The following is a 12,479-nucleotide window of genomic DNA, read 5'->3' as shown; positions in this document are numbered from 1 at the left end:
GTAACAATTATATTGACACACATAATGATATTTGTGAAATCATCAAGTGGCATCATTGCACGGTTAGGATATCGTAGATATACGTTACATAAAAATGTTATATAAATATAATAAAATATTAGCATCATATTCAATATCGAGAATTATGTACATTCACACTTGGTGAGTTATAGCCTATTATTTAACCTTGTACATAATCTGTCCTGACGGAGCAATGGTCTTGTTTTTGGGGGTGGGGTTCCCACCTGATCTATGATGTTGGCGCTGAAGATAGCCTCGTCCATGTGCCTCTCGTCGGACTTGATGACGTAGCGGATGCTGTTGACCACCTGCTGGATCTCTGGGGGCAGGCTGCAGCTGGAGTGCTCCAGGAACTTGGCCACCAGGATCTTGGTGTCCTTGTAGGTCTTGAAGTCGGCCAGCGAGTGGGGGCGCTCCTGGAGGGTCGATGGCAGCGTCCGGGGCTTCAGACGGAGCTCCGCCTTGCCCCCCTCCCTCGGTTTGCGACCCCCAGCGCGGGTGATGGGTTTGGGGGGACCTTGCATAGATGCTGTTGCTTCTGGTTGATCTGAACCATCTGTGTGTGTGTGTGTGTGTGTGTGTGTGTGTGTGTGTGTGTGTGTGTGTGTGTGTGTGTGTGTGTGTGTGTGTGTGTGTGTGTGAGAATGTGTGTGTGTGTGTGTTGGGAAGGGGAAAGAACATGGCTTTTCAAATCACTATCTCATCTTAGTTAATTGAACAACACTTCACACTTCACCACACATATCAAAGAATGATTCATTGAACTCCACACAATACTAATTAGCCCTTAACAACTATTTCAACAATTTTAAGTGAATCTCATTAGACATTAATTCCAGTCCAGTCATTACTCCAGTATAATGGAGGCAGAATGTCAAAGTAAAAGGCTGACAATGTGGTCTGATAATAAGCGAGTTAAAAGCTGACGTGGTGTGAGTTTCTGACCCCATGCGGACAGCGGCGTACCTGGTCCAGGTGAGATCTGTGGGGAGGAGCCTTCAGCGGGCTGGTTACCTGGAGAAGCGCAGCTACAGCCGTCACCTGTGCACAGATTCAGAGCACAGATACTCAGTAAAACATCCAGGCTAGATTCCATCAGGTCAGCAGCAAAATGCACTGGAGGAAGAAATGCACTGGAGGAGAAAGGGGAAGTGATTGTGCAGATAATGTTCGTGACCTAGGTTGCACTTTGTACGTTTTTCCACTGTAGGAACCGATGGGCCATTTTAGGGCGGCACACACTATTGTGTGTGTTTCAAACGCAGAAACTGCCTCTGTAGGACCCCTTTCAGGACCGTTTTTGGGGGGGAAATAAGTACCTACTCTGGTAGGTTATTATAGAATGTATATTGTTGTTGTTGTTGTTATTTTGTCATGTTCAGAATTGACGTTGTGACTGAAGAGCAAAATTCCTAGGCTAGGTGAACTTGTAGGTCTGGTAGTTCCTGATCTTGTTGGTGTGGTAGTTCCTGCACCAAGGTGGAAGAGGAGGACAAAGGGCCCAGCAGTGGGCTGTTCCTGTAAACGTTTGAGCCACCTGAAAATCCCACAAGTTCCTGCAGTGGAAAGGTGACTAATTTCTCCTTTGTTTGATATGTAGTGCATTGGATATGGGCATGTGTTGGTTTGGCATCAGGCTGGTTTTAGTGTTACTTTGGAAAGCTGCTGTTTTATCATGACAGCACTAAGACAGAGTAAGATGGGATAAAAAGAGAGAGAGAAAGATAAAAAAAGAGAAAGAGAGAGCGTGCATTGTATGACGAAAAGGAGGAGAAGGCTCATGTACCTCTGGACACTGACGTGCAGGAGACCGGGTCACTGGTGGACCGTACTATCCGTGCAAGCTTCCGGTACTTTCTCCCAGCTGCCCGGAGTGCTCGTGGGCGATCGCATGGCGAGGGACCGGAGGCGGGCTGAGAGGTGTGTGAGGAGGAGGAGGAGGAGGTTGAAGGAGACCAGACGCTGAAGCAGAGCCGCGCTCCTCTAGAGCGGCCGTGAGAGGATGAGGGTGAGGGGCAGGTTGCCGTGGCCGACCCGTGGGTGCCGGGGGCCCCGGAGGAAGAGGAGCAGCAGCAGGAGGAAGAGGAGGTGCCAGCAGGGGGGGCACACGGGGAGGCTGAGACCGGAAGGGTCATCTTCCTGCTGGATCGGGAATCCCGCTGCTGGGAGAATTCCAAGTTTTGGGTAATCCTGGAGCAGCATTCCCTTTCTTCCTCCTCTCTGGCGATGTTTTCCGTGGAGCAGGCAGGCGAGCGGGAGGTGGGTGTGGGGGGGTGACGGAGCCGCTGGGGGGTGGAGCGGTGGCTGCTGGGCTCCAGGCTGGTGCAACTGCCATCGGTGGGGGTGGACGTAGGGACCGCATTCCGGAGTGTTCCATAGGGGGACATGTCGGAACCCTGCACCTCCAGGGAACAGAGGTCCTCCGATGAGCAGTTGGGATCAGGCAGGTCAGCCAGCTCCGACACCATCAGAGATGCACTATCCACTGAGGCTAGAATCACCATAGACAAACACACACACACACACATGTGCACACACACACACACACGCACGCACATGTGCACATACACACGCACACACACAAAAAATACATACACACACACACACATATATATATATACCCACACACACACATACACATGTGCACATACAGACACACACAGACAGACAGACAGACAGACAGACAGGAAGAGACACACGCACACAAAAACCAGTCAAAAGACCAAAAACACAATTACAGTCAGAAACTGAATTTCTGAAGCTATTTTCTTTTTTAATCTAATGCCTTCAGATGGTAAATGCAGAGAGAGCCTCAGTCGTATTGTCTGGGCACTTCCAGCAGGCTTAGCCTCCCTGGCAAATCTGAAAATAACACACCGAATCCCTCTCTGCTCTTCCCAAAAGAGGTTAGCCACACCGGCAGATCAGCCTCACAAAAGCACCGCAGCACAGGGGTCACCTTCAGTGCTCAATGTGCCAATGCGTCCAATGCACCAGGATCAGCCCCAGCCTATGGGAGAGTCTTTGAGGAGATCCATGCTGGGATTGTCTGATGTCTCCTACAGACTTTGTTTGGTGCCATTTGGTGGTGAATATAAAGGAATTATCCTCTTGATCTTTAGCCCAACCATGTTATAAATCCATTTGTACCTTTTTGGATGGGTTAGAGTTATGTGAAATGTGTATGTGAATGACAGCACACTACTGGGTTGGGTTTTCTATCAGGGAGGGAGGTGAGAGTGAAGTACACAATGAAGTAAGGGGAACATGAGGACAATTTCTGCTTGATTATTGACTGTGTGTTTAGAGGGGCAAGTGTGTGTGTGTGTGTGTACATGCATTTGTGTGTGAGGGCACACTTGAATGTGTGTGTATGTTAGTGTGTGTGTGTGTGTGTGTGTGTGTGTGTGTGTGTGTGTGTGTGTACATGCCTTTGTGTGTGGGGGCACACTTGAATGTTTGTGTATGTGAGTGTGTGAGTTTGTGTTAGTGTGTGTGTGTGTCTATGTGTGTGCAAACATGTTGCTCTTACCCTGGGTGCTGAGGCCAGCTGTTGTGTTGCGATCACACAAACTTGATTCTGTGGCCTGCTGCTCCAAACTGGTTGTGACCTGACAGAGAGACAGAGAGAGAGAGAGAGAGAGAGAGAGAGAGAGAGAGAGAGAGAGAGAGAAAGAGAGAGAGAGAGAGAGAGTCAGTGGTGGCAGGTTACACAGGAGAGCCAGTAATAGAGGAAAAATAACAAAGAGAGGGAGGGAACGAGGGAGATACAGAACAGAAAGAAATAACACTTAAGTTATCATTAAGCTATCACGCAACATTGTTTCCAGAGCAACATCTCCATGGTGCGTGTTTATTTACAGACATTAAGGTGCCATATGTCGCTCCTGGAGCACCTGAGAGAGCAGGCAGAAGAGGGGGAGGAAGAGGAGGGGAAACGAGCACCACAACATCTGGATGAGAAGCGGCAGCGATTACTATGTAATTTGCCTCCTTTCTGCATAGAAGAGTCTGGCCACTAGGGGGCAGTGGAGGAGCACGTTCAGTTTTGGTACACACTGCAGCACGCAGTGTTTGAGGACACAGCATTGGTGCATGTGTGTAGGTGGACAAGTTTTCATGAGTACATCTGTGTCTGTGTGTGTGGGCAAATGTATACACTAACACTATACTATATCTGTGCATTACCTCCCATTGAATGAAGCAGGAGGAGGAACTGATTATTTCCAACATGTCTACCTCTATCTCTCTGTAACATCGAAGCACACACAGTCACACTGATCAGCGGCCTTAATATTGATCTGTTTTCCCTGGTCTCAGCTGCCTGCAGAGGGCGTCGTAGAGGGCGTGAGGACACACCTGTGCCTGGCCACACAGCGTCCTCCAGACAAGGAAGTCGTCGTGCCTCTCACCCATAACCCTCTCCGTCTGGACCAGGCCTGGGCTCTCACCAGAGTTGCAATGAAGTTACCACTTTAAAAAAAACACTGCTCTGGGAGTGCCTTTAGACTATACACACTGATGATGAGAAAGTATCAGTGTACACACACACACACACACACACACACACACACACACACACACACACACACACACACACACACACACACACACACACACAGACACACACACCCCACTGTGTTCACATAAAACATCCTTACACTGACACTTACACTAACCTATGCCAAAGGTAGAGCTTAGCTCAGATGGTAAAGAAGTGGTAAATGGTGAAGTTGTTCCGAAGTTTCCTAACAGAAGAGCACCTGAACTTATCATCTTAACCGCTCTCTTTTCATTACACACACTCATGCACACACACACACACACACACACTCACTCATGCACACACACGCGCACACACACACACACACACACACACACACACACGCACACACACACACGCACACGCACACGCACACGCACACGCACACACACAATCCCTAAATCCATCAGTGCCTCGGTCCCCGCCATGATTTTCTCTTAATCCCCGCCAATCTCTGAGCTGTATTCAGCACAGGTGAGAAAATGTTCCATTGATTTGACCTTTCTTCACGGCGGCTTTTGTCTGAGGGAGCGGCGCTTTCGGTGGGACGCGTCCCCTCCGCCTCGCCAGACAGGAGATGGGGAAAGCCCCCTCGGAATTTCTCTCTCCCTCTCTCTTTCTCTCTGCAGATTTCATCAGGCGCCAGCTAAATCTCCTCGAATGCCATTGAAGGGGCTACGCACACACACACACAGACACACACAGACACACACGCTCAGCTTCCTTCCCAAAAACACCGTTTGAGAGAAGGGTTTTGTGTGGCTCTTCAAATGGCAAAAGGGCTCTTGTCTCCTTTTCGCCTGACAGCTGCAGGAAAATCAATGGCAAAAATCATACGGGGAAAAAGGGAAGAGGAAAAGGAAGGAGGGGAAGAGAGATGAAGCAGTCCTTCATCAGGGTGAGGACAGGAGGACAGGAAGAAAAGTAGAAGGAAAGAAAAGAAAGAAAGATGAATTTTCTTTTTAAATGAAATTCCACTGCAGCTGCATTCCACAGAAAATGACAGCCTTTTGTGCAACATCTCCTCTCTTATAATGGCCAGAAAGGGCAGCACTTGTGTGTGTGTGTGCATGCCTGTGTGTGTCCGTGTGTGTGTGTGTGTGTGTGTGCGAGTGTGTGGCCCTTTTATTGCAGTGAATTTGAATTAAAGTGGCTGAGCGTGAAACAACCATCCAGCTTCCACGAAGCCAACACCATCCCCCAACAGAGCCACACTCATAACCACCTATGAGGGGCTGGGGAGAACATGTATGGACCATCACTGAGCAGCCAAAGATCAGTTTGGATATCATATGAACAGCAAGGCCTAAAACCATAGAACATTTTATGAATGTTATTTAAAAATAGATGATGAGATGATATGATTTCAGAGCAAATGTACCCATCCTAATGAGAAAGAGTGAGAGAAGGAAGAGAGGAGAACATTGTATCGCCCTGTGCATGACCTTGGCGACCTGCATGATGAGGTCATCTGTGGCCAAGGTCATCTGGAGATGGAGGTGTCAAAAGCCTCCATCTCAGATCACAAAGAAAACTCATTCAGTCATGCAGACTGCCCTTGCTTGGGCAATTTACCCTCATTCTGTGGAATGTTTTTTTTTCTTAGACAGAATGAAGTGATGATCTGGAGAGAGAAAAAGTAATATAAATCTCTTTCTCTATTCATTTCCTTCTCAGCAGTACACTGAGTATTTTCTTCTCAAACACCCTGAAGGGTAATCTTAGCAATCAGTGGGCTTCACCTCCCTCTGAGGCGTGTGACAGTTGTGTTTACTGTGTACTTCTTTCAGAGCTCTCTGTGTGTGTGTGTGTGTGTGTGTGTGTGTTTGTGTGTGTGTGTGTGTGTGTGTCTCTGCGCCATCAATGACAACTCTGTAATCCTACACTTAACCCGTACCTGCACACGATGCATTTAATGAATAATGAACCCAGATGAAAACATACTCAACTTCAAATGAGTTTGAAGAGCAATAAAAATGAGAGACTAAAGGAAAGAATTAACATGGACGCTTGAGAACTTTGAAGAGATAATTAAGGTAACCTTCAGGTAAATAATAGCAGATAATTAAGCTAACCTTGAGGTAAATAATAGCAGATAATTAAGCTAACCTTCGGGTAAAGGACTAAAACTGTAGAAGGAGTCGCATACACAGTGGAACAGAACAGGGCATGCGTTGTGAAGAGTTTGCCCTTGTGTTTATAACCGTGTTCGTGTGGGTGTGTGTGTGTGTGTGTGTGTGTGTGTGTGTGTGTGTGTGTGTGTGTGTGTGTGTGTGTGTTGTGTATTTGTATGTGTATGTAAATTCCTCACACATTCTTTGAGTGTGTGTGTGTGTGTATGGGAGAGAGAGAGAGAGATAGATAGAGAGAGAGTGTGTGTGTGTCTTTATGCATGCTTACTCATATGGTAGTGGAAGCTCAGACATGAGTGTGTGTGTGTGTGTGTGTGTGTGTGTGTGTGTGTGTGTGTGTGTGTGTGTGTGACTGTGTCTGTGTGTGTGAATGTATTTTCTTGTGTGGTGTATGGTGTGTGTGTGTGTGTGTGTCTTCATAAACTCACCTGGCTGGCAGGTGTTTGTCCCACAATTGATTCGTATGGCGGCGGCAGCTCAGAGGGGTAGAGTGATCCTGGGCTGTTGATGGGCACCCCGTAGATGGCACTGAAGGGGCTATGGGGGAAGTCCAGATGAAGCCCCCTACGATTGGAGAACACAAATAGGGTCACTGAATATCAGCCAATCAGATCTTATATCTCAGCTGTCAATCACACTGAATGCCAGACAAAAAGAACTGTTGGCCCATCTTATGGCCGATCATCATTCAGCAGTTGTCACATGCTTTTGAAGGGGTTGAAATTGAAGGAGTGAATTCTGATCCAACCCCCTGGAAACACTGCCAGAGCAATTATGTCAGGAATTAAAATAATTTTCTATTTAGTGCCCTGCTCCAGAGATTTACATAAAGGAAACTAAAACACCAACAATTAGTAGGACTGTAATAATAATAATAATAATAATAATAATATAATAATACTGGCAACGGTTGAGCGGAATCGATGCATGCTATACACATTTCGCGAGCCAACTAACAGAAAGCTGGGTCATCCTTTGTGAAATCACCCCGATCTCTGAGGAAAACACCAGTCATAATCGTAACTGCAATCAACTGCAATCAATATCAGAGCCGGAAATCAGAGTCAGAACGCTGCCATTGAGGAACAATCTATCTCCACGGCAGCAGATGAAATACACACCTGTCGAGCGAACACACACCTCTCAAGTGAACACACACAACCCCTTATCTAGAGACTACTACTGAGTGAGGTGTGTGTTGCCATGACAGCAGAGAGATTAAAGGCTAGAGAGAGGGTGCCCCAGAGGTCTGCAAAACAATAATTCAATTTCACATTCATTTCACACGTTGATTGATAAAGCAGCATTAAAGGTGCCATCTGCAATTTTAATCCAATACACTTTCTGTCAAAATCAGTGAAGTGCTCCTTACGGTCCTGGCTCTGTAAATGGTGAACAAATAAAGTGACTCACATGGAGTCATACACTATTACAGCCAATCAAAACATTGTTTCAGGAGCAGAGGAGGGAAGGGTGAAATTTGATTGGCTAACGAGCTCAAATATCAGCAACCTTTTGCATTGTCTAAAGGTGCTTTATAGAACCAACACCTGAACTCAGGGTGCAAGAAAACAGGAAACGCTGAAGGGAAAAAATCAGTTTCAACAGGAAGGAAATTAAGCAGAACGTAAGTCCTTATAGGGCAGTCTCACCACTCGGCAGCCATCTTGGCTATGCCTCCGGGCAGCTATTTCAGGCAAACAATATCAGGCTCCTATCTAAACCAATGGGGAGAGATCCATAACTCCACATATGTTGATCAAACAGATATTTAAAGTACATCATGTGAATCCACGTTTAAATATGAATGGTGTGAATTTTTTTTCCCTAACCGCTCTATTAAGGCTAAAACAGACTTTATTCTTCGCGTTGACTTGCTAGCTGCGCATGCACCAAAATGTCATGGCACAGCTGATGCTATTGTAAAGGTGGAAATAAACAGAACATCCAGGTGAGTCAATTATGCTGCTTCTAACAATGTGATTGGCTGTTTCTACAGGGCAGGACTTTCAGTTACAAATCCACCATGCTCATTACACGTGAGAGAGATACAGTGCATTTAGAGAGTATTCAGACCCCTTCACCTTTTTCACATTTTGAGATGTTGCAGCCTTACGCTAAAATCTTTTCAAATTAATGTTGTTTCTCCTCATCAATCTACACCATACTCCATGATGACAAAACTAAAATAGGATTTTAGTGAAGCCTGTCCCTCAACCCTGACCAGTCACTCAGTCCACCACAGTCCACGCCGCCCCCACAGCTTGACGCCGCCACCACCACGCCTCACCGTCGGGATGGTATTGGGCAGGTGATAAGTGGTGCCTGCTTTCCTCAAGACATGGCGCTTAGAACTGAAGGCTAACACTTCCTTCAGGTGCTTTTTTTTTGTGTTGCAAACTCCAAGCAAGCTTTCCTGTTTCTTTCACTGAGGCTTCTGTCATAAAGCCCTGACTGGCAGAGTGTAGGCAGATGCTTGTCCTTCTAGAAGTTTCTGCTATCTCCAAGCGGAATGTCTGGAACTCAACCGGAGTGACCGCCGGGTTCAAGGCCCCTGAAGGTGTCTGAATACTCTCTACATGCACTGTGTCTCTTTCTTATCCACACTCTCTCCAGAGCTCACATGTAATGAGAGCATTACATAGGCCTCTGTAGAAGATATATGAGCTATACACACACACACACACACACACACACACACACACACACACACACACACACACACACACACACACACACACACACACACACACACACACACACACACACACACACACACACACGCATACACACATAGTGGTGGGGGTTCAAAGTGTGGGTAAGTGAAATACTGCTTCCTCTTGCTTTATCACACACACAGGCTATGATGATGTCATAAAGGCCCTTCCTATCCGCCCCAGCTTAGAGGGCATATCGCGAGGTTCTCCTCCTTGTTTTTTATTTACGGTCTCCGTGACAACCCTGCATGGGCCCCTGTCATAGGCAGCTACATCATTGCCGCCTTAACAACCACAAATCCCTTTGACATCCCAGAAAGGGGAGCTGAGGGCCGGATGACTTACTGAGGGAGGCATGGATGACAGCGCTGCAGCAAGGCCTCAGATGCCAGTCAGAGGCACAGGACCAGAAAGAAAGGGAGAGAGACAGAGAGAAAGAGAGAGAGAGAGAGAGGGAGAGAGAGAGATGGAGAGAGAGAGACAGAGAGAGAGGGGGAGAGAGAGGGGGAGACAGAGAGGCAGAGAGAGAGGGAGTGAGAGGGAGATAGAGAGACAGAGAGGGAGAGAGAGAGGGAGGGAGATGGAGGGAGAGAGAGAGAAAGGGAGGGAGAGAAAGACAGACAGAGAGAGAGAGGCAGAGAGATAGAGAGAGAAGGAGAGATCTGTGCTTGAATGTAATACTCCCTGTAATGCTAAGCATTTAATCCTACAGGGGCCGATGTGGACAAACAGAGCTGTTAAGCCACTGCACACTGCTGTGGGCCTGTTCAAAAATACATTCTGGCTTGTTGTGAATGACTCATGGATCTGAAGCAAAGCATTAGGAACTGGTGGGGAGAGTTGAGAGTCATTATGAAAGTCATTATAAAAAATAAACTCTTTTTTAAATGATATGGGCTGCTGGCAAATGCTTGTAATTGCAAGACACTGCTGGGAATCATTGCCTCCCTCCTCACTCTCTCTCTCTCTCTCTCTCTCTCTCTCTCTCTCTCTCTCTCTCTCTCTCTCTCTCTCTCACACACACACACACACACACACACACACACACGCACACACTTCTGAGCTGAGTTACGGTTCATCTCTCCGTAGTTCTAGGCCTCCGGTTCCGTGGAGCACCTTCAGACAATGTTAATGCTAATAGTTCTCAATAGATGCATAAAACTGCACTGAATTGAACTGAAAATTGCAGTAAGTGCAAGTGTGACAGGGTTGCTTGTGTTGTATGTATGAATAGGCATGTGTACCAGTGTTTATAGAGTCATACATCCATGTGTGTGCATCTGTGTGTGTGTGTGTGTGTGTGTGTGTGTGTGTGTGTGTGTGTCTGTGTGTTTATTTGTGTGTTGGTGTGTGTTTGTGTGTGTATTGGTGTGTTGGTGTGTGCGTGTATTTGTGCGTGTGTGTGTTTATTTGTGTGTTGGTCTGTGTGTGTGTGTATATTGGTGTGCTGGTGCGTGTGTGTGTATTTGTGTGTGTGTGTGTGTGTGTGTGTGTGTGTGTGTGTGTCTCATACCTCTGTCCCTCCATGATGGGCGTACAGGTGTACTCCGGGGGGTAGTAAGGAGGAGGGGGGATGGGGGCGATGAACTCATCGAAGTCCAGAGTCTGGTGAAGGATGGTGCCGTGGGGGGTCATACAGTCCGCACTTAACGCCCGAGCCCTGTGTGGCATGAACTGGAGAACACACACAGACACACGCACACACACACACACACACACACACACACACACACACACACACACACACACAGAAACATTTATTTTAAGCATAATTCACTAAAATGTTTACCATTAGAGGCCATTTTGGCATAGGACACTTTAGGTAAAAGCTATCAGAGTGTCTGCAGAGAAGTAGGTCAAGTAAGGACAGACCTTTAGAGATGGATACAGAACACACACGCACACACACACACACACACACCAGGATAAGACATCTTATCCAGTATCTCTTTAACAGAGTGAGTGGCTTCAGCCTCTGTGAAACCAAACCACAGAGCCAGTTGCTGGTCAGTGGAAAATATTACTAACCAACCACAGGCTTTGTTTATTCTTGGAGGGGTGTCTCAGGCCTTGTGTTGTCTTGTTTAACAGCAGACAAAATCCCATAAATGATATTTTTTTCACCTTGAAATTTGATGACGTTTCCTAGAGTGACCCCAGATATTCACAAAGTGTGTGATGAATGACAGGTTGTCTCTTCATGCTATATAGATTTAGGGTTTAAAATTCAGCTGCTTTATTTCAGGGGTTTAGTGAAGACGGGTCATTTGTTACCCTTAGGCCAGGACGAGGATTCAGAATGAACAACACGAAACACTGATCAATGGATTAGCAACTGAAAAATGAACTGCTTAGATTTTTGAAGATTGCGAAGAGCATACACAGATATTTGTGAGAGTTCAGAAACACACACACACACACACACTCTCTCTCACACACACACACACACACAAACATAGCATTCTCCCATAAATTATGAGGTTGTTTATCATTGTGTCTGTCTTGCCAACCTGTCTAGCCTAGAGTCTGTGCTCTGACACAAAACATCAAACGTGAGACCCTGAAGTGACAGCAAGAGAGAGGGAAGGATAGAGATGGAGGACAAGAGAGAGGGGTGGATAGAGATGGAGGACAAGAAAGAGGGATGGATATAGAAAGAGGACAAGAGAGATGGATGGATAGAGATGGAGGAGAAGAGCGAGGGAAAACTAAAAAAAGGACAGATCAATGGCCGATGTTCTATTCACCACGCACGCTCTGGCTGTGAAAAACAAATACTGCACAGACTCTGGCTACAACTCAGCAAATATTGCCGTCCAAATTTGGCTTCATGTCTTCATAATATAAGTGCATGACGGCATGCAGTGTGTGTGTGTGTGTGTGTGGGGGGTGAGAGAGAGAGAAAGCGTGTGTGTGTGTGTTTGTGTGTGTGAGAGAGAGAGAGAGAGAGAGAAAGTGTGTGTGTGTGTGTGTGTATGTGTCTTCATAATGTAAGTGCTTTTTACAGTCATTGGGAGAGATGGATAGAGAGAGTGAGAGCTAGAGAGAGTGTGTGTGTGAGAGAGA

The 12,479-nt window shown here is 46.6% G+C and overlaps 1 protein-coding gene across 1 annotated transcript in view; it reads right to left on the bottom strand.

Moving 5' to 3' along the window:
* fam189a1 (family with sequence similarity 189 member A1) overlaps nt 1-12,479 on the bottom strand; it is a 170,466-nt gene that overhangs the window by 1,811 nt on the left and 156,176 nt on the right. Inside the window, exons 6-11 of the mRNA XM_031558050.2 lie at nt 10,927-11,087; nt 7,125-7,260; nt 3,554-3,632; nt 1,808-2,512; nt 988-1,062; nt 246-577 (exon numbers count right to left, since the gene is read on the bottom strand). Of these exons, the coding sequence (XP_031413910.1) occupies nt 246-577; nt 988-1,062; nt 1,808-2,512; nt 3,554-3,632; nt 7,125-7,260; nt 10,927-11,087 (1,488 nt within the window). The remainder of the gene's footprint in view (nt 1-245; nt 578-987; nt 1,063-1,807; nt 2,513-3,553; nt 3,633-7,124; nt 7,261-10,926; nt 11,088-12,479) is intronic.

This window comes from Clupea harengus, chromosome 20 (genome assembly GCF_900700415.2).
Source record: "Clupea harengus chromosome 20, Ch_v2.0.2, whole genome shotgun sequence".
Lineage (NCBI taxonomy): Eukaryota > Metazoa > Chordata > Actinopteri > Clupeiformes > Clupeidae > Clupea > Clupea harengus.
This window is presented reverse-complemented; position numbering and strand designations above follow the sequence as displayed.